General features: G+C 42.0%; 1 protein-coding gene across 1 annotated transcript in view; it reads left to right on the top strand.

Moving 5' to 3' along the window:
- The window catches only part of LOC128695929 (uncharacterized), a 74006-nt gene extending 58228 nt beyond the window's left edge, over positions 1-15778 (top strand). The window contains exon 6 of the mRNA XM_070093100.1: positions 15429-15778. Within this exon, the coding sequence (XP_069949201.1) occupies positions 15429-15476 (48 nt within the window). The 3' untranslated portion in view covers positions 15477-15778. The remainder of the gene's footprint in view (positions 1-15428) is intronic.
- The last annotated feature ends 6862 nt before the right edge of the window (positions 15779-22640 follow it).

The following is a 22640-nucleotide window of genomic DNA, read 5'->3' on the forward strand; positions in this document are numbered from 1 at the left end:
TCAGAAATGATTATACATGTGCATCCAGTGTCTCGTAAAATGGTAGATACACTAAGTCCTTTAACTGTTCCTGAACAGAAGGGTGCTTGGTCATTACAGTCTTTAAAACATCTTCCAACTTTTTGGACCTTCTTAGAAGGACAATCTGGACGTTTATGTCCCTTAACACCACACAAATGACAAACAGGAATAAAAGAAGTCATTTTACTTTCCACTAGAGGCTTTGATTTCTTAAGGTCTGATGAACCCTTGCCCTTAGGGTTCGATCCCTTTAGGTCTTTATAGGAATTGTGAGCCTCAGCATACAGGTCAGTAGCCTCAGCAACTTCCTCAGCTTTAATCAGGTTACGTTCTCTGATGAATGTTCGTATCTGATGGGGAAGAGCTGTCAGGAACTGGTCAGCAACCATGAAGTCTCTAAGAGATTCATAACTGCGATCAATTCCTGAACTCTCTATCCAAAAGTCGAACAAACGAAAGAGTGTTACCTGTAACTACTGAAAGTTCTGGCCAGGCTGTAAGGTGGCATACCTGAAATCTTTCCTGTAAGAATTAGTGGTTTTTTGACATGCTTTAAGGATTGCCTTCTTCAGTAGGTTATAATTACATATGATATCCTGCGACAAAGTTGCATAGATATTCTTCCCCCTCTGTGAAGGGAGGTAAATTAGGTGTTGGAATATGTGTACTAGCTGCACGTTGTTCCATTACTCCTTCCTCTAATTGCTGTTGTGAGAAAGTTAACTTTTTATTCTCTAATTCAAGGCGAGATTTTTCGAGCTCGCGATCCTTTTCTCTATTAACTCACGTATTTTAGCTTGTTCCTCACGTTCTCTAGCTCTTTCCTCACGTTTTATAGCTCTTTCCTCGCGATCAAGTCTATCATGCTCTTTTTTATCTTCTCTTTCGATTCTCTCTCTCTCCTTTTCAATTCTTTCCTGGATTTTAGCACTAATGAAAGATTCTAAATTTTTCCCCGTTATTCCTAACTTACTTCCAGCATTCATCCAAAACTGGTATTCCTCCATATATGCAAGAATAACTTAAACTAAGAGGGGAAATGAAACGGGTATTAAAGAAAACGGAGGGTTCAATTCCTGCTCCGCTCAAACTGTAAATAAACCAGAGGGCTCGATCCCTACTTCAATTAAACAATATGTATTAATTAAAACGAAGGGTTCTATGCCGGCTCCGAGCAAACAGTAAGTAGAATGGGGTCCCTTGACCATCCAATCTTCTCACCAACAAATCAAGAGTGTCTTACGACAGTTCCCTTGATATAATAAAGAGCTCAATGAAACAAATTGTCACTGGAAAATCTCGGGTCCCTAGAGTCTAATCCTCCAAAGTGCTTCAAGCTCGAACAAAAAGGTGGCAGAATTAAATATTACATCCTGCCTGACTTGACTTACAATAAATTGAGACTATAACAATCACCAAATCTTTTAAATACCTGTACAGTAGTCATACCATAGAGAACGATTACTCATGGCTGGTGGTAACCGTCTGTGGTATGTGGCGTTGAAGTTCCAATGGTAGATTCGAGATGGAGTTGAATCTTGATTCAGTCGAGTTAATCCTGGCAAGGTCGCCACTTGCGAAGGATTACTCAGCCCTGTAACAACTTCAGACAGTATTACCAAGGCTGGCTCCTCCTCAGGAAAATTAATGAATAGAAAACGAAATAATAATTCACAAAGATAAACACTTTATTATTTATTAAAGCAAACATAAAACAATAAAACATGAAAGGTATATCCTATTTGAAAGAAAAATAAAAAATGAAATGAATAAAATAACATTTGAACTCAACGCTAATATATATATACTGGGGTGTCTGGTGTTGGTGACACTGCGTGTTGTTGAAATCGTAGCAGTTGCTGATGATGGGGGGGGGGGATCGCAGGTGTTGGTTACAACCCACCGGTTCGTTCTTCACAGTATAGCCGTGAGTATTCTATCCTGATGACAGGAAAGCAGGTTCTTTACCGCTGCAATGATGAGGGGTTACGTCCTGCAATTTCATACAGGTGCACAGGTAATTAAATCCAAAAAGGGGAAGTCTCAGGACGTTAGTCCATCTCCATCAATTCTACTCGTTGATTGGCAGGTGACCCTCTCTGTCATCCAAGCCAGAAAGATAGACAGGTTACCCACTGCTTAATAAATCACTCTCCATGATAAGTACAATACCTAAAAGATGTGGTGACTATTAAAACACCCAACTTAGAGCAAGACTGAAAGGACTAAGTTTAATATTGGTCAAAAGTGAAGCTTTCAACCAATAAATCCACTAGAATACAAGGCAGGCATGTACTTATAGTAGTGCTGGGAGCTGTGAGTCTAGTGATTACTGTTTGGACCAGAGCCCCACACGTCACCTTTCGGGGGGGGGGATGGAAGAAGGAGGGGAAGGGATAGCGGGAGCTAGACTGACCCTACCTTAACAAGCAGCCGGCAATCAAACTATCACTTTCAGGGTGGGGGAAAAAAGGTGGGAATAGTGGGAGCTAGACTTACCCTACCTTAACAAGTAGCCGGCAAGCAAACTATCACTTTCGGGGAGGGGGAAATTGTTACTATATACTCCAAAAAGACCTCTGGTACCGGGGGGGGCGATAGCGGGAGCTGGACTTACCCTTATTGTTACTATATACTCCATTGCTACTCCTATCTATTGAACTTTTCCCTCACAGACCTCTGGTACCGAGTTTTATCAAACACAAAATTTGTGCACATGAGCAGAAATTATTATAATATATATATATATATATATATATATATATATATATATATATATATATATATATATATATATATATATATATATATATATATATTCAACATGACGGCTGTCTCCCACCAAGGCAGGGTGACCCAAAAAAGAAACACTTTCACTTTTATTCAACACTTTCACCATCATTCACACAGTATCCACTGTTTTTACAGAGGCGCCCAGATATGACAGTTTAGAAGTCACTCCAAACAGCCAGCATCCCAAACCCCTCCTTTAAAGTGCAAGCATTGTACTTCCCACCTCCAGGACTCAAGTCCGGCTAACAGGTTTCCCTAAATCCCTTCACAAAATATTACCCTGCTCACACTCCAACAGCTAGTCAGATCCAAAAAATTCCATTAGTCTCCATTCACTCCTGTCTATCACACTTACACATGCCTGCTGCATGTCCAGCCCTTTTCACACAAAACCTCTTTTATGCCCTCTCTCCATCCTTTCCCAAGACGACCCCTACCCCTCTTCCCCTCCATTACAGATCTATACACCCTCTAAGTCAACTTATTTTGCACCATCCTCTCTAAATAACCAAACCACCTCAACAATCCCTCCTCAGCCCTCTGAATAATGCTTTCAGTAACTCCACATCTCCTCCTAATTTCCACACTACGAATTCTCTGCATATTATTTACACCACACATTGCCCTTAGACACGACATCTCCACCGCCTCCAACCTCTTTCTCGCTGCAGCATTCACAGCCCATGCTTCACATTATACTAATATACTCTCATACATTCCTTTCTTTGCCTTCATGGATAACGTACTTTTGTCTCCACAGATGCCTCAGTGTACCACACACCTTTTTTCTTTCGTCATTCCTATGACTAACCTCATCCTTCATAAACCCTGACAAATCTACTTCCAAATATCTGAAAACATTCACTTCTCCATATTCCCTCTCTCCAATGTGATATCCATTTTTTCTTTACCTAAGTCGCTTGATATCCTCATCACTTTACTCCTATATATGTTCACTTTTGACTTCCTTTACACACCTCCCCAAACTCGTCCACTAACCTTTGCAGTTTCTCTTTAGAATCTCCCAAAAGCACAGTATCATCAGCAAAAAGTAACCGTGTCAGCTCCCATTTTGTATTTGATTCCCTATAATTTATTACCCAAAACCTTAGCATTTACTTTTACAACTCCATCTATAAGTATGTTAAACAACCATGGTGGTATTACACATCCCTGCGTATGACCTACTTTTACTAGAAAGTAATCTCCCTCTTCTACACACCCTGTCCTGACCCTCACTATCCTCATAAAAGCTCTTTACAGATTTTAGGATCTTACTACCTATTCCATACACTTGCAACATCTGCCACACTGCTTCCCTATCCACCCTATCATATGCCTTTTTAAATCCATAAATGCTAAATATTGTTCACTTGATCCATACATCACTTACATTTTCAAAAGCCTCCTTACTCATCCGCAATCTTGCTCACTGTCTTACCTCTAATTCTTTCATTAATAACCCTACCATACACTTTACCTGGTATACTCAGTAAAGTTATTCCTCTATAATTTTTATAATCTCTTTTGTCCCCGTTCCCTTTATATAAAGGGACTATACACTCTCTCTGCTAATCCCTAGGTACCATCTATTTTTCATACATTTATTGAGCAAAAGTACCAGCCACTCCAAAACTATATCTCCCCCCTCCCCATGCTTTTAACATTTCTGTCATGATCTCATTAGTTCCAGCTACTTTACCCTCTTTCATTCTATCTAATGCCTCACGCACCTCCCCCGGTAACTCACATACAGTTCTTCTTCACTCCTAAAAGATGTTATATCTCCATGTCCAATGCATGAAATTAATGCTAACTTCACTTCATGAACATTTAACAGTTCCTCAAAATATTCCCGCCATCTCAATACCTCCAACTCCCCCATCTAACTCCCCTATTCTGTTTTTAACTATGAAATCCATTTGTTCCCTAGGCTCTCTTAAACTATCTCACTCCAAATTTTCCTTATTCTCAGCAAAATTTGTTGAAAGCACCTCACCCTCAATCATTTGCTCTCCTTGTGCACTCCCTCATCACGCTTTCACCTCTCTTTTACTCTCCATATACTCCAACCTTCTTATATCACTTCTGCAAAGGAGCAATTGTAAAAAAAAAAAATAGTGAACTTCCAAGCAGAAGGATTATAAAGCTGAGATATGACCTCAGACAAGACCTTATACCCGACCCATTATGATGCTGGTGGGAGTGCCAGGACACTTGTCAGGTGTAATTTATGAAGGATCTGTCACGCATACCTTAAATTCCTTACAATTCTATTAATTATATATAAATCTAATTTATATAACTCTGAACTAAAATTCATATTAAAATCAATACAGTTTTTTTATGAAACTTGTTTCAGTCATATTTCTCTCAGTACGGTTCTGCTTGATACAACTTTCTCGGCTTTTTGAAAAATCAATTGGGTGGTTAAAATATCTCACACGAATTAACAGTTTTAGATTTGTCTAGTTCTAATGGTACATATTTTTTTCAATGAAACGGCCGTAATCCACCGAGGCAAGGTTTACCTGGAGTTTACCTGGAGAGAGTTCCGGGGGTCAACGCCCCCGCGGCCTGGTCTGTGACCAGGCCTCCTGGTGGATCAGAGCCTGATCAACCAGGCTGTTGCTGCTGGCTGCACGCAAACCAACGTACGAGCCACAGCCCGGCTGGTCAAGAACCGACTTTAGGTGCTTGTCCAATGCCAGCTTGAAGATTGCCAGGGGTCTGTTGGTAATCCCCCTTATGTATGCTCGGGCCCCTGACACTTATTGTATGGTCTCTTAACGTGCTAGTGACACCCCTGCTTTTCATTGGGGGGATGTTGCATTGTCTGCCAAGTCTTTTGCTTTCGTAGTGAGTGATTTTCGTGTGTAAGTTCGGTACTAGCCCCTCTAGGATTTTCCAGGTGTATATAATCATGTATCTCTCCTGCCTGCGTTCCAGGGAATACAGGTTTAGGAACCTCAAGCGCTCCCAGTAATTGAGGTGTTTTATCTCCGTTATGCGTGCCATGAAGGTACTCTGTACATTTTCTAGGTCAGCAATTTCACCTGCCTTGAAAGGTGCTGTTAGTGTGCAGCAATATTCCAGCCTAGATAGAACAAGTGACCTGAAGAGTGTCATCATGGGCTTGGCCTCCCTAGTTTTGAAGGTTCTCATTATCCATCCTGTCATTTTTCTAGCAGATGCGATTGATACAATGTTATGGTCCTTGAAGGTGAGATCCTCCGACATGATCACTCCCAGGTCTTTGACGTTGGTGTTTCGCTCTATTTTGTGGCCAGAATTTGTTTTGTACTCTGATGAAGATTTAATTTCCTCGTGTTTACCATATATGAGTAATTGAAATTTCTCATCGTTGAACTTCATATTGTTTTCTGCAGCCCACTGAAAGATTTGGTTGATGTCCGCCTGGAGCCTTGCAGTGTCTGCAATGGAAGACACTGTAATGCAGATTCGGTTGTCATCTGCAAAGGAAGACACGGTGCTGTGGCTGACATCCTTGTCTATGTCGGATATGAGGATGAGGAACAAGATGGGAGTGAGTACTGTGACTTGTGGAGCAGAGCTTTTCACCGTAGCTGCCTCGGACTTTACTCTGTTGACGACTACTCTCTGTGTTCTGTTAGTGAGGAAATTATAGATCCATTGACCGACTTTTCCTTTTATTCCTTTAGCACGCATTTTGTGCGCTATTACGCCATGGTCACACTTGTCGAAGGCTTTTGCAAAGTCTGTATATATTACATCTGCATTCTTTTTGTCTTCTAGTGCATTTAGGACCTTGTCGTAGTGATCCAGTAGTTGAGACAGACAGGAGAATACTAAACAAACACAGCTAAATATATTTTTTTCGTTAGGTTCAGAATGATTTTGGCGAAATTATTGCATAAAAAAATTTTCGCTTGTCCTATATGGCAAGATGAACGTTGCTATTTAAGCCAAGATCGCAAGTTCTGCCTATTCGGCACGACATATATATATATATATATATATGTGTGTGAGGGGAGGCCTCATGGAGGAGGAGGAGGCGGAGGTTGAGGGGTAAAACTGTCCCCCCTTTCCCCAAACAGGCGCGCATACACCGTGTGCTCGTGTTACAACAATGGAGTGTTTGTTCACCGTGTGTATAGTGTATATAGTCTATAGTGTACAGCGCATAGCATGTGCATGGTATGCGCATAGCATGTGAAGTGTATAGCGGTGTGTCGTTGATAGTGGGGGCTGTGCACAGAGCATAGTGGTGTATAGTAACATGTGCACAGAGCATTGTGGTGTATAGTGACTTGTCCTGGGAAGGAATGAGTGCCCTACTCCGCCTCATCACACATCTTCCACTCCTCCCTTTCTTCCACCGCCCACCACAAGGACGGGAGATCCCTCTCCTCCCCTCCACCACCACCATGAACCACGTGCGGTATGTGCCATGCGCCATTTTCCCTTCAGCTTGGGCTTACCACACAGTTTGAGGTATGGCAGATGATGAAGCCAGCCAGCCACAAAGCCAGGGAAACAATGCACCCAACAATGAAAGAAGAGGCACATGTAAGGTGTGTGGAGAGTTTCGAGCACGCAACAATGATGGCCGCATTCGTGCACACAATGGGTGTGCAGGATCACATATGCCCCCAGCAGAGAGCAGCCCACAGCCTCCACAGGCAGATGACAATTCCAATGGCAACCTCGTCACTTGCGATAACCTTCTGTTGGCATTCAAATCCAATGCTAGCAGTACACTATCCCACATCCCTAAAGCGGCTCGCCCATATGCAGCAGGGAAATTCACAGACCTTCTTAAGCGGGTGAATGGAGGTTCCACCAACTTAGAAGCCCGAGGCACCATCCAAGCAAGGCGCAACCTACTCTTGTTCGGCAATGTCTGTCTTGCAGTTCCTGAAAGAAGAGGCAAACTGCTAACCACGTCAGTTATCAAGGCAGTGCGCAACTACCCAAGAACGGATAACTGTGTCCCTCTGCCCCATCATCGCAGGAATCAAAGAGGTAGACCCAAGAAAAGTCCCACTGAAAACGAGAAAATTTGCGCACAGGTTAGCAAAAAAATAGAAGAAGGTAATACAGTGGGAGCAATAAGAATAATTATAAGTGACGACATTGTAGCCCCCAAGGATGAGACCACGGCCCAAGCACTTAGAGACAAGCATCCAACCAGGGACACCATAGCCATCAACGACAACCCTGAGGAAGACCCCATCACTGAACAATTAATTTTGCCAGAATCGGAAGTCTATAAGGCGATTGTGTCATTTCCTGCAGGATCTGCAGGAGGTTACACTGGAATTCGAAATCAGCACCTCAAAGAGATGGCAAATCCAGTACTCGGTGTATCTGCATCAATTCTTCTCACCGAGTTAACAACTTTCGTCAACAATTGCCTGGCTGGGCGAATCCCAGAAGAAATTAAACCTTTCTTTTTTGGAGCCTCACTATGTGCTTTGAAGAAGAGGGATGGGGGAATCAGACCCATTGCAGTTGGAAACACTCTTCGCCGTCTCGTTGCCAAAGCAGCAGTGAGAAACATTCGCCTAGAAGCTGCCACTTTACTCCAGCCACACCAACTGGGCTTTGGGGTCTCTCAAGGCAGTGAAGCTGCAGCTCATGCGGCAAGGGCCTACATCAGGGACCTACCAGAAGACAAGGCCATAGTCAAACTTGATTTTAGAAATGCCTTTAATATGGTGAAGAGAGATGCTATTTTGCCAGCTGTTCGGGTTCGGTTTCCCAGTCTCTTTCCCTTCATTTCAGCTGGCTACAGCAAACCCTCAATTCTTTTGTTTGGAGAACATGAAATTCAATCATCAGAGGGTGTTCAGCGGGGTGACCCACACGCTCCACTTCTCTTCTGCTTGGCAATAAGAGAACTAACTTCCAGCCTTCGCAGTGAGCTCAATATCTGGTACCTGGATGACGGCACTCTGGCAGGTACTGAAGAGTCCCTGGTGGGGGACCTACAACTGGTGAAAACACAGGGAGAAGACTTTGGACTCATCCTCAATCCCTCCAAGTGTGAAATCATCACAGCAAACCAGGAAATAATCAATGCTGTGCGAAGAATCCTCCCAGAAGTCTCAACTACAACTCCATCCAACAGTACCCTCTTGGGGGCACCGCTGAGTCATCAGGCCATCGACACTGTCCTCAGGGACAAATTGAATGACCTGATGAGAATGGAGGAGAGAATAAGCAATCTTGATGCCCATGATGCTCTGTATCTCCTCACAAGGTGTCTTACTATGCCAAGACTCACTCACTTCTTGAGGTGTGCACCCTCTTTTGACAACCCAACACTCGATGAATATGACGCACACCTGAGATCAACTTTTAAGAAGGCAATGAACCTGTCACTAGAGGATGAGCAATGGAATCAAGCAACCCTCCCAGTGCGACTGGGAGGTATAGGGGTGCATAAAGCAACGCATGTTGCTTTACCTGCTTTTCTGTCTTCGTGTTTGGCTTCCAGTGCATTAGTCAAGAAGATAGTGCTCGAACGCTTGAGAGATGTGGTAGGAGCTCAAGACCCCCGGTTTACTGAAGCAGCGATTCGGTGGGACACCCTTACAGACTCCTCCAGTAGACTAGCTCCTCCCAAACAGCACAAACAGTCCCACTGGGACAAACCGATCATGGAAAAAATCGCCAACACAATGCTCTCCAATGCTTCAGGAAAGAACAACGCTCGTCTCCTGGCAGTGAAGGCACCACACTCAGGAGATTTCCTGTTAGCTGTTCCCAATTCCTCCCTGGGCACCCGTCTCGACCCACAGGCCATTCGGATTGGTGTTGCTCTTCGCCTAGCCGCCCCCATCCTCACCGAACATAGATGTAATTGCGGCAGGGCGACAGCTTATCAATTCGGACTTCATGGTCTCGTGTGTCACATAGCAGAAGGGAAGCATGCCAGACATGAGGTCAATGATATAATAAAGAGAAGCCTCGCCACAGCCCGTTGCCCAGCTCAACGGGAACCCCAAGTACAGAGGTCTGATGGAAGTCAAAAGCATCCTGATGGAGCCACTATGCTACCCTGGAAGGATGGAAAGCAGATTGCCTGGGACTACACCTGTGCTGCCACATTGGCAGACACCTACTTGCCATACTCTGTAGTGGAAGGGGGTGGAGCTGCCAGCCACAGGGAGACCCAGAAGATCCGAAAATATGAAGACCTTCCCCCTTGCTATAACTTCATTCCAATAGGGTCGGAGACCCTTGGAGCATGGGGCAAGTGTGCTCTAAAGTTCCTCAAAGAGCTAGGTGAAAAGCTCATCATAGAAACCAAGGACCACAGGGCGACCAGCTTCCTCTTTCAGAGACTCAGTGTTGCGATCCAGAGAGGAAATACCTGCAGCATTCTGGGCACGCGGCCCACCGCAGGGGAGCTGGACGAAGTACTCGAGATGTAGCTCCGAGTTACCTATGTTGTTTTACTTTCTGTTGTATTTTTGTGAATGTTTGGCCAATGTATTTTGTCTTTAAATAAAACATACTTGAAATATAGGGGTGGTAGGAGAAAATTCTCAAACAGCTTCAGGGAGAACCTTGAGTTTTCCCTGAAGCAAGTTTATTCTTTTCTCTGAGGATGAGGGTCCCTACGACAGTTCTAGAGGTGGTACCTCCCTATATTATATATATATATATATATATATATATATATATATATATATATATATATATATATATATATATATATATATATATAACACTAATCTCAGGTCGAAGAAGACTCGAGCCTACGAACCTTGGGACTAGGTACGCAGTGCTCTGCATACCTTGACGAAATGAGAGGAAAAGCTTAAAAATACTTGCTTGAAGGCTGGCTGCCTTGGACCAAAACGTCTAGCATTAGCTGGGCGCTAAGGTATTGTACCAGAGTTGTACGGTTCGTATTTTCAAGTCTCCTTCGAACTGAGATTAGTGTTTTTCAATATTTCGCATGTTCTGGGAATTCTTATCATATATATACGTCGTGCCGAATAGGTAAAACTTCCGATTTTAACTTATATAGCGAAGCTCTTCTTGCTGAATAAGGCAAAAAAAAATTTTGGTATGCAAAAATTCCGCAAAATATCCTTCAGAACCTAGCAAAAAAATATATTTACTTCATTGTGTTTATTAAATTATTGCAAACTTATCTAAACATATTTGGTTGGATTAGGCTAAATTAAATTGTGATTGTTATAATAAGGTTAGGTAAGTTTTCGAAGGTTCGTTTCGTATAAAATTATTAATTTTTACATTATCATAAATGAAAAAATGTATGTTCAAAAGTATAAGAGAAAATATTAGAAAAGACTTAATTTTTTTTTTTTTTATCTAAGGTTATAAATGACCATAATTTTTAAAGGAGTGGACCGGTAAGCCAGCGGAAGGCCTCGGTCAGATGACCAAAAGCTCCAAAGGCGGGTCATCATCTGACTAAGACCCGCGTCAGGAAACATTTGTCCTGTTTCCTGACGAACCTTACCTAACCTAACCTAATTTTTAATGAGTTCTTGCTAAGTGACCAGTTTTACCCATTCAGCACGACATATATATATATATATATATATATATATATATATATATATATATATATATATATATATATATAAACAAATATGAGTATGAATTATAATATTCATCACATTAAATTTGTGTACAGGTGTACATCTTTGGCACTTAGTAACATGATGTACTACTAAAGTATAAGATTCCATGATGACATAGTGCTTAAGCGTGACATTAAGCAGGACTCAGTAAAATTTGTACTTGAGCAAGAAACTGGTTATTAAAGGCTCGCCGTGCTATGACACCGAGTGTCATGGGCAGCCACTGATACCTTCTGCCTTGCCTCAGAGAATTTCCCTTCCTATCTGTTGCTGTCTTGCAACTTTGCATAGCTCCTGACGACGCAAGAGACTGCGAAAGATCTAGAGCTAAAGACTCCCATCCCCATGTGACTTGCTCTGCATATTCTGAGAAGTATATTTATCTTCATATGTGTACACTGACAACACTACATGTACACTTGTAGAGGTGTACATCTCATTATTTATGGGGTACACTTAGAGTTCCGTTAATTCTCGTAGTCCCATACTTGGTGTTACAGTATTCTTGACGCTAAGATAAGATAAGATTTCGTTCGGATTTTTAACCCCGGAGGGTTAGCCACCCAGGATAACCCAAGAAAGTCAGTGCGTCATCGAGGACTGTCTAACTTATTTCCATTGGGGTCCTTAATCTTGTCCCCCAGGATGCGACCCACACCAGTCGACTAACACCCAGGTACCTATTTGCTGCTAGGTGAACAGGACAACAGGTGTAAGGAACCGTGTCGAAATGTTTCCACCCGCCGGGATCGAACCCGGACCCTCCGTGTGTGAAGCGGGAGCTTTAGCCACCAGGCCACCGGGCCACCGACGCTGGTGAACAGATTACACGCAGCTGTAAAAAAACCAATTAACCAAGCAGTCAAGCCAATATACCCAGGTGTTCTACTTATTTTATACTACTTAGAATATCCTGCCAGCTTATATCAATGCAAATACATGCATATGTGGGTGTTTACATGTGTGTAAACATATGCTTATGTGGATGTATGCAGACGTGCAAACATGCTCGTCCATTTATCATGTACCTATTTACAGCATTTTTAATGTATTTGTAAATTTTTCCTTATTGGCGATTACTGCCATCTAGAAATTACGCCAGGTGAGAGTGACTACTGTGACTGTCAGAGAGGAGGATTGCTTGTTCGCTCGTTAGGCACCACCAGCTCTCATGATCGCTCGTTAGGTGCCACCAGCTCTCATGATCGCTCGTTAGGTGCCACCAGCTCTCATGATCGCTCGTTAGGTACCGTCAGTCTTCCCATGAACACTTGTGACATAAGGTGTGAAAGTTTTCCTACTCTCCCAGGTGGGACTGCGAGCCTCCACCATATATATCGCTCGTTCTCTTATGTAACTGAGCCTAACTTAGGTTACGTTAGGTTAATGCTATTCATTTTTAGTTAACTTGCATTTAGCCGTCGGTCAAAAAATGGGGATGTGGGTGACAGCGAGGCCTGGTCTGTGACCAGGCCTCGTGCTCCAGGCCTTTCGTGTTGAAATGAACACATCTTCAGGAGCTTGCAATGTTGCAGAAACAAGTAGGAAGTCCAGGTAGATTCGTTCAAGGGAAAGACTCCAGTTAACTTCAGTCGTTCCCTTGAACGAATCTACCTAATTTTTTTTACACAATGTGCAACACTGCAAGCTCTTGAGGCTGTGTTGATTGCAACATGAAGGGCCTAGAGCCTTCATTCAACTCCCCCTCTGGTTCTTGCATCATAGTACTGTATTTTTGAGAGTACGTCCACCGTCTTCAAAATTTTATTAGAAATGTCCTTTACCCTTCAAATAAATATTTGTTTAGCTTTATTTCCAACTAGTGAAAGCTCTTGTTAATGTTGAGTGAGAATTTGTTAATTGTGATTTAGGTAGATACTTTATCTTTCTCCAGTTTAACATTGTGTTGTCGAGTACAACTTGAATTCGAGATGGCAAAAGTTTTCACCTGCAAACGGAATTGGTTTAGGTTTCTGTGAGGCATAAGGAAGGTGACTGGTGTATTATTGTTATTATAATCAAGGGGGAAGCGCTAAACCCGGAGGATTATACAGCGCCTGGGGGGGGGGATGTGGAAGGCATTCAGGCTTAATTCGGGGAACTGGAGCACAGATCCAATTCCCTAAATCAAGAGCCCCTCACCAACATCAAGGAACCTTCCTTGAGGGGGGTGACTGGTGTAGATGAGGAATGGAAGAGGTTCTAGTACACTGCCCTGAAGGCTCGTCTGCAAAAGCTCCCGCTTACTTTATCATTTTTCTTTCGTCCCTTCTGTGATTCACTTCGTCTTTCATACACTAATCTTCCAACGCGTCTACAGGTAAATATCTAACTACGATAATTTCTTCCATACCTTTTACCTTTCATTCCCGTATGGGTTAAATGTTTTCTCATGTTCTTTATTGCTTTTTATTAATTCATAATCATCTGCAAATATAGCTACACAGGCGTCTCTCCTTCACACATACCAGGAACATTACACTGTGGAAACCTACAGTTTACATGTCTATTCTGATACCTCTTCCTGGACAAGAGCTTCCTGTCATCTTGTCTTGTGGCATTCTTGATCCACTGTAATACTTTTCCTATTATTCTTGTTTGCTCCTTCAGGTTTTTGGCCAAGTCTCATATGATAAGTGTTATATGATTCCTTGCAGTCCAGGAAAATGCATCCACCTTACTCTTTTTTACTTTATTTTTCATTACCCTGCCATAGATATCTACCATGTTTGCGAGAAGAGTCAGTATATCTCTCCATACTCTGGTTACTGTTCATGAAGTGATGTTTGTAGTTTAACACTTTCTGCCTGCCGATCACCTTTCCCTGCTTTCCAGTGCACTGACGGTTGCCTTGTTTCTATTAATTTGTTGAAGATTTTAAACAGTGGTTCAGATCTTCTGCTCCCTCCCTAGAAAATGATGACATATTCCTAGGTTATATTGCCTTTTAATGTACTGTATCACGCTCACTGTGTAACTTTCCCTTGCTTTCCTTGATGTGTCTGGTGTCCGGTACTGCTGATATTTTTCTCTGTCTCTGATATTGTCTATTTCAAAGATTACGCCTTTTAAAATAGTTAATTCAGTTCCACGCAAAACTTCCTGCTCATTTCCTGTGAGCGAGTCTTCCTTCAACAGTATTGTTACTTGGTCTTTTACCATCATAGTTTTTTTTAAGTGACTGTGTAGCAGTTTCATTTCAGATTCCGTTTTCGTTGCTGTATCATTCTTAAATTGTTGCTTAGTTTTCTTCTCCCCGAGGCACATTAGTTTCCGAATTTCTGTTCACCTTCATGCTGTCCTTTGCTTTCTATTGTATTTCCATGCACTTGAACTTCTGATTGATGCATCTTGGGATGAACTTGCTTTTTCGTTTTAATCACTGTTTCTTGTTCATGATTTGGATATAAACTCCTTCTACATCTTCGGTACAGTCCAGCTGGGCACTCTATTTCATTCGTTGTCTTTCCTTCTAGTTCTCTTTCCATTATACGTACTATATTCAGAAATTCTCTCATTTTTGTGCTGGACTCCTGTCTATCATGTTTTCCCTCCTTCCCGATGTTCATTGCTCATCACCAGGATTACTTTCACATGGTATAAGATATTCAGTTGTATGTGGCCTATCACACACAGGCCTCCCTCCCAGAGTCTGTTTCATCTGTATGAGATCCATCTCAGGTGAATACCAGGTCAGTTCTTGCTTGTTCATCCCATCCTCTTTCCTTCTTCTTGTGTCTTTGTCACGTTGTTAAAAGGTTTTCCATCCACTAGGATTATAAATGCGTTGTGTGTCCCATATAGCTGTGTGACTATTAAAAATAATTATTGAACATACTCTTCACCCCCTGCAATTTTTTTTTTATAGATAAGGTAGTAATTTTTTTGTGAGTGATTTATCATCTACATTCAAGCTGTTGTTAGTTTTAAAAATTGTTCATAAGCATTTAAATAAGTTATATCAATATGTTCTAACATCTGAGTTTCTTGTCTTCCCTGTCACAGCGTCGGGACTTCTACAGGTGTGTCTTCCGTGGTTGTGCTACTCCCTGAGGCGCTCCGTAGAGTCCAGCGGCGGCGGCGTTAAGCACTCGCAGGGAAGTATTTAAAATGTCTGAGAACAGAATTGGGAAATGAGGGTAAGTTTATGGAGGTTGCAGGACGCAACACGTGTCCTTTCCATTATTCTTTACGAAAGTGCGAGTGAAAACAATAAATAACTGAAGCGTCGCCTGTGCTGGATGAGGTCATGCAAGAATTGGATATCATGCTTGGTATCATGAAGCCTGTACAAAACCTAGACGATTAGGTTGCTTATATGTAATTTAAATAGCAATGTAGAAACCTAGTCTAAATATTAAAAAAAATACAAAAATCTCCTTGTATGAGAGGTGTTACGACGTCTACACGTCTGTTGGTACACAGATGCCAGAACTCTACATCGATGTCTGACTACTGTAGTGAAGACCACTCAAATATTCATGTTTATATATATATATATATATATATATATATATATATATATATATATATATATATATATATATATATATATATATATATATTCAAAAGATTATGTGTAATTATTGAATAATAAAAGTTATATGAAAGAACGGATTTTAATATTTTCGTAACCATCTGTAAAAACTCTCATTCTGCTGTCTTTATTAAGCCTTGTTGAATATGGAGGAGATTCATAATCTTTGATATATTGTACCAATGTACTCATGTTTGTGTTTTCTGTAAATGTATTCTATTAATAATTTCTTCCAAAGAAAATTAAATATAAGGGGTGGTAGGAGAAGAAAATATTCAAACAGCTCCGGGGAGAACCTAGAGTTTTCCCTGAGGTACGTTTATTTTCTCCTCTGAGGATGAGGGTCCCCAGTAAAGTTCTGGAGGTGGTACCTCCCTATATTATATATATATATATATATATATATATATATATATATATATATATATATATATATATATATATATATATATATATATATATATGGTATAAACCTTGGTAATAAATACCGACAAGTTGATTTAGAAAGACACGTAAGCAAACACTGTAACATATTTATTAGAAAACGTTTCGGTCCTGGGACCTTGATCACTTCTAAAATACAGAGGTAGAAAGACATTATATATATAGGCGGAGAGTGAGATGTGACGCACGTGACCTGAGGAATGTCATAAGAACATAAGAATGGAGGAACACTGTAGAAGGCCTACTGGCCCATGCGAGGCAGGTCCTTATCAAAACAACCTCTACCTATGGAAATAAATGGTATAAAATACCGACACAATGGCAATATAAACACAAATGCAGTATAATGTGATCCTTTATTGACTACGTTTCGCCCACACAGTGGGCTTTTTCAAGTCACAAACAGAACTACCTGGGGTGGAAGGAACGCGAGTATTTATAGTCCGGCTGAGGTCAGGTGAAGAATGCTGCATCTGATGATGTACCGAGTTGGGTTGTAGAGTCTAAAAACTTGGGTAGCTTGGAAAGGAGACTGGACAAGTTGGTGAGCAGACCTTCTACAGTGTTCTTATGTGGGATAGCGATGAAGAAGTTTCTTGGCAAGTGGTTCAGCTATGTTATAGAAGCCACTATTCTGGTTGAAGTTGTCGGATATAGAAATAAGTGATGATTCCAGGATTCTTCGGTATTGAGTGTTGTCTTCTGTGGCGATAAGTCTTGAGTTTCTGTAGTTTATCAAGTGGTTGTGTGAATTACGGTGTTGTACGCAGGCATTCCTTGTGTCGTCAGACCTGCTTGCGTATTGGTGTTCTGAAATACGTGTTTGGAGGTCCCTTGATGTTTCGCCCACGTATAACTTGTTGCAGTCATTACAAGGGATTATGTATACCCCTGCAGAGGATGGAGGCTTGTCCTGCCTACTACTGGTGATGTCCTTGATGGTCGTGGTTGTGGAGGTAGATACTTGGAATGATGTTTTGCCAAAACATCATTCCAAGTATCTGCATGAGGCTGTCATCTGCTGAGGACGCGGTTAACCTCCAAGAAGATATAAACAAAGTTTTCCAGTGGGCAACGGTAAACAATATGATGTTCAATGAGGACAAATTCCAACTACTCCGTTATGGAAAACTGGAGGAGATAATAACTAGAACAGAGTATACTACTGACTCCGACCATACAATAGAGCGGAAAAATAATGTAAGGGACCTGGGAGTAGTAATGTCTGAGGATCTCACTTTCAAGGATCACAACAGTGCCACGATCGCACGTGCAAAGAAAATGATAGGATGGATAATGAGAACTTTCAAAACGAGAGATGCCAAGCCCATGATGATCCTTTTCAAATCACTTGTTCTCTCTAGGCTGGAATACTGCTGTACATTAACATCTCCATTCAAAGCAGGTGAAATCGCAGATCTAGAGAGTGTACAGAGATCCTTTACTGCACGTATAAGTTCTGTCAAGCACCTTAACTACTGGGAACGCTTGGAAGCACTTGACTTGTACTCGTTGGAACGCAGGAGGGAGAGATATATCATAATCTACACTTGGAAAATCTTGGAAGGAATGGTCCCAAATCTGTACACAGAAATCACTCCCTACGAAAGTAAAAGACTGGGCAGGCGATGCAAAATGCCTCCAATAAAAAGTAGGGGCGCCATTGGTACACTAAGAGAAAACACCATAAGTGTCCGGGGCCCAAAACTGTTCAACAGCCTCCCATCAAGCATTAGGGGAATTGCCAATAAACCCCTGGCTGCCTTCAAGAGAGAGCTGGACAGATACCTAAAGTCAGTGCCGGATCAGCCGGGCTGTGGCTCGTACGTTGGACTGCGTGCGGCCAGCAGTAGCAGCCTAGTTGATCAGGCCCTGATCCATCGGGAGGCCTGGTCATGGACCGGGCCGCGGGGGCGTTGATCCCCGGAATAACCTCCAGGTAATCCAGGTGAATTTATCGAAAAGTGGTTATAAGTGTTGTGGTACTTTCTGATGAAATAGTTAAAACGAGAAAAATTGGGGGTTACGAGTGAAAATTGTGAGGTGTTGGTTGGAGTGTGAGGGTTCGGGAGGGTGGGGAGGAGGAGAGAGAGAAGGTTACTTCGTGGGGAGTGACCTGAGATGAAATAGTTAAAACGAGGAAAAATGTCTAGCCTTGTGTTGTAAAGAAATTGTGGATTGTTGTGGGTATTAACGAAAAAATGTGAAATTATTTGGATTATCCTGGGTTAATAGTGAAAATGTTTTCCCTATGTTGTATATGAAATGTGTAATACTGAGATGGGGGGAGTCGACAAGATTGAGCCTGTATGTGTGAGGTCATCATGTGACGTCACTGACATAGGGGGAAGTCGACAAGATTCAGCCTGTGTGTGTGGGGGTCATCGCGTGACGTCACTGACATAGGGGGAAGTCGACAAGATTCAGCTTGTATGTGCGAGGTCATCACGTGACGTCACTGACATAGGGGGAAGTCGACAAGATTCAGCTTGTATGTGTGAGGTCATCACGTGACGTCACTGACATAGGGGGAAGTCGACAAGATTCAGCCTGTGTGTGTGTGGGGTCATCACGTGACGTCACTGACATAGGGGGAAGTCGACAAGATTCAGCCTGTGTGTGTGTGGGGTCATCACGTGACGTCACTGACATAGGGGGAAGTCGACAAGATTCAGCCTGTGTGTGTGTGGGGTCATCACGTGACGTCACTGACATAGGGGGAAGTCGACAAGATTCAGCTTGTATGTGTGAGGTCATCACGTGACGTCACTGACCGCCGAGTAAACACACTTTTTACTTCATTTAACTTAATGAGAGGAATACTGACGTCACACTTGTTTAGACCTGTAGTAAGAGAGAGCACCATGACCCATAGGAGGAGTTCATTTGAATGCTTACCCTGAGAGGGGGGAATCCAAAAACATGATCCGAGGACATGGAGTCTTTGATTTCGAGAAAAACTTGATCCGAGGAACTGGAGTCTTTGTATTATCGAGAAAACTTGATTCGAGGAGAGCAAAAGAATTTCAAAAAAAATTGGGATGGGGGTGAAAGTGGGAGGGGGAAACTCAAAAATTTGATCCGAGGAGATGGAGTCTTGGTATTATCGAGAAAAAAAACTTGATCCAAGGAGATCATAAGAATTTCGAAACCCCATAGGGGGGAATCCAAAAACTTGATCCGAGGAATTGGAGTCTTTGTATTATCGAGAAAACTTGATTCGAGGAGAGCAAAAGAAATTCAAAAAAAAAAAATCGAAAAAAATCCGAAAAAAAATTCGGGGGCGCGGGGGGGCGATCCGGACGACGCTGCAGAAGGTGCAGCAGAAGGCGCAGGCGGGGCGCGAGGGGCGCGAGGGCGCGGCGAGGGTGGTGGGTCGGCGCGACAGTCGGGGGGCGTGGGGGGCGCGGGTGGGGCGCGAGGGGCGCGGTGGGGTCATGGGCGGGGGTCGTGGGCGGGGGTCGTGGGCGGGGGTCGTGGGCGGGGGTCGTGGGCGGGGGTCGTGGGCGGGGTCGTGGGTCGTGGGCGGGGTTAAGGTCATTAGCACATAGGTGTGAAAAAGGTCATTAGCACATAGGTGTGAAAAAGGTCATTAGCACATAGGTGTGAAAAGGGGACCGCTCTGTAGAAGGGATGCCTGAGCCGCCTTCATCACTACTTTATATATATATATATATATATATATATATATATATATATATATATATATATATATATATATGTCGTGACTAATAGGTAAAACTTGCGATTTTGGCTTAAATAGCAATGCTCTTCTTGTCCAATAAGACAACCGAAAATTTGTGTATTCAATAATTTCGCAAAAATCATTTTGAACCTAACGAATTTTTTTTATTTCATTGTGTTTGTTTATTATTAAATTATTGTAAAATTATCTAAAACATTTTTAGTTGGATTAGGCTAAATTGCGCTTGTTATAATAAGGTTAGGTAATAATTTTTTACCAAAATTTAATAATTTTGATACAAAATCTAATGATTTTACATTAACATAAATGAAAAAAAATATATCTCCAAACGCACAAGAGAAAATTTTAAAAAGAACTTAATTTTAAATGAGTTCTTGCTAACTGACCAGTTTTACCTGTTCAGCACGACATACATACATACATACACACACACACACACACACACACACACACACACATACGTACATGTGTGCTGATAAAATTTACTGAAACATATGTTTAGACCTCTGCTCGAGTACACAGGTGTTGTATACACCTGTGTACTCGAGCGCACAAGAGTGCACTCTGTGCACTCTATAACCTTGTTCGCCCCATTACCTTGCTCACTCCACTACCTTGTACACCTCACGATTCTGTACACCATACTATGTACACCTCACAATCCTGTACACAGTACTACCTTGTACACCTCACGATCCTGTACACCATACTATGTACACCTCACGATCCTGTACACCATACCATACCACGGGCGGGAGTAGAACCCGCGATCTGAGAGTCTCAAAACTTCAGACCGTCGCGTTAGCCACTGGAACAGCTAGCCACAATAAGATTCGTCCAACTAGGTATATTTCTACACCATAGGAAGGTTAGCATAGGCACCATTGTGACCACAAATGCAAGTTTTTACATACGAATCTCTAGCTAGCATGGCCGTGACGAACTCTAGCTCAAGTCTCCTCAAAGCCGTTAACATGATTCACGAAATCGTAATGACACGATTGCAAACAAACCATACCACGGGCGGGGATAGAACCCGCGATCTGAGAGTCTCAAAACTCCAGACTGTCCAGTGGCTAACGCGACGGTTTGGAGTTTTGAGACTCTCTGACCGCGGGTTCAAATCCCGTCCGTGGTATGGTTTGTTTTGGAATTAATCAGCTATGTAAAATAGCAATATCCAGCTTGCTTCCTTTTGTACATTTCTGTGTAACTATTTTTATAGCGTCGTGGCGACTTTTACAAGTTTAGCACTTAATATGATTAAAATATGTTTAAATGTCTCCTTGGAACTAGGATTTGATGATGGAGCATTTGATATGGATTCAGAGGCTTCAATAACGGAGAAAACGCATGTTGGAGAGCATCTCTCACAGACCCTCGGTGCTGTGTTCACTGCAACTTTGTCTCCGCTATAGATATTAAAGTTGCGGAAGATGGAGGAGATGAAACATAAAGCAGAGTTGATGATCAGACACGCTCAATTCCTTCCGTTTTTGCCGGGGCATCCAAAAAAAATTTTGTAATTCATTGGTACATGTATAGGTCAGAGCCGGGAGCTGTGTGCACTGAGATAACTCACAAAATATTGATGAATATGACTTTTTTTTTTAGTGGGCACCTCTAAAGTACGTAAAGATATATCCGAAAATGAGACGGTTTTTATTAATTCCCTAATGTAGAGCTTTTTCTAAAAACAGTTGTATTGATTCTGAAAGTTTCCCATAAAAGAGGATTCATTACCCAGCATGACAACAATTATTCAGTCATTATAAGACAACCTAACAACTATACAAATGTAGATTATGTGTAAGATTCTCCAGTTATTTTTACCCATAAAACCATTGAAAATTCTGACATTTGAAAACTGTACAGAGCCACCCCTCCCCAGGCTAAATACTGTGGGACATGGAGGTGGAAGCGGGTTATAACTAGCTCAATTTCTGCCCCAGTGTCTGCAAATAATAGAGTGACTATCACTGCTGCAAAATGATTTATGGAGCAGAGAATCTTGTCACCAGAAAATAAAAATTTACACAAACAACTCGCACATACAAGACAGGAGCTTACGACGACATTTCGGTCCGACTTGGACCATTTACAGTCAATGTAACTTTGTAAATGGTCTAAGTCGGACCGAAACGTCGTCGTAAGCTCCTCTCTTCTATGTGCGGGTTATTTGTGTATTGTTCCAGTCACGGTATTGTGCCTTTTTTTTTTTTTTTAAATAATCATTTAGTCTTCACCACCAGAGTGGCTAAGGTTCTTGAAGGAAAGCTGTCTTAAAGACCGTGTTATGCCACCTTCTTGTTGAATAAAAGATTACCATTAGCCAGATTAAAAGTTCGACTATATTCACTGCCTGAGAGCATTCCAGAATTTAAAAACCCTTACATTTTCGAGAAGTGGCACCGGAACACCACAGTATTAAAATACAGGAGATAGGGATCACACCTCTTTCAAGGTGACAAAGTTGATGATTCACTGGAATTACTATGCAGATGAGAATTATTTTTTCGTTTTCATTTTA

This window comes from Cherax quadricarinatus, chromosome 41 (assembly GCF_038502225.1).
Source record: "Cherax quadricarinatus isolate ZL_2023a chromosome 41, ASM3850222v1, whole genome shotgun sequence".
NCBI classification, from domain to species: domain Eukaryota; kingdom Metazoa; phylum Arthropoda; class Malacostraca; order Decapoda; family Parastacidae; genus Cherax; species Cherax quadricarinatus.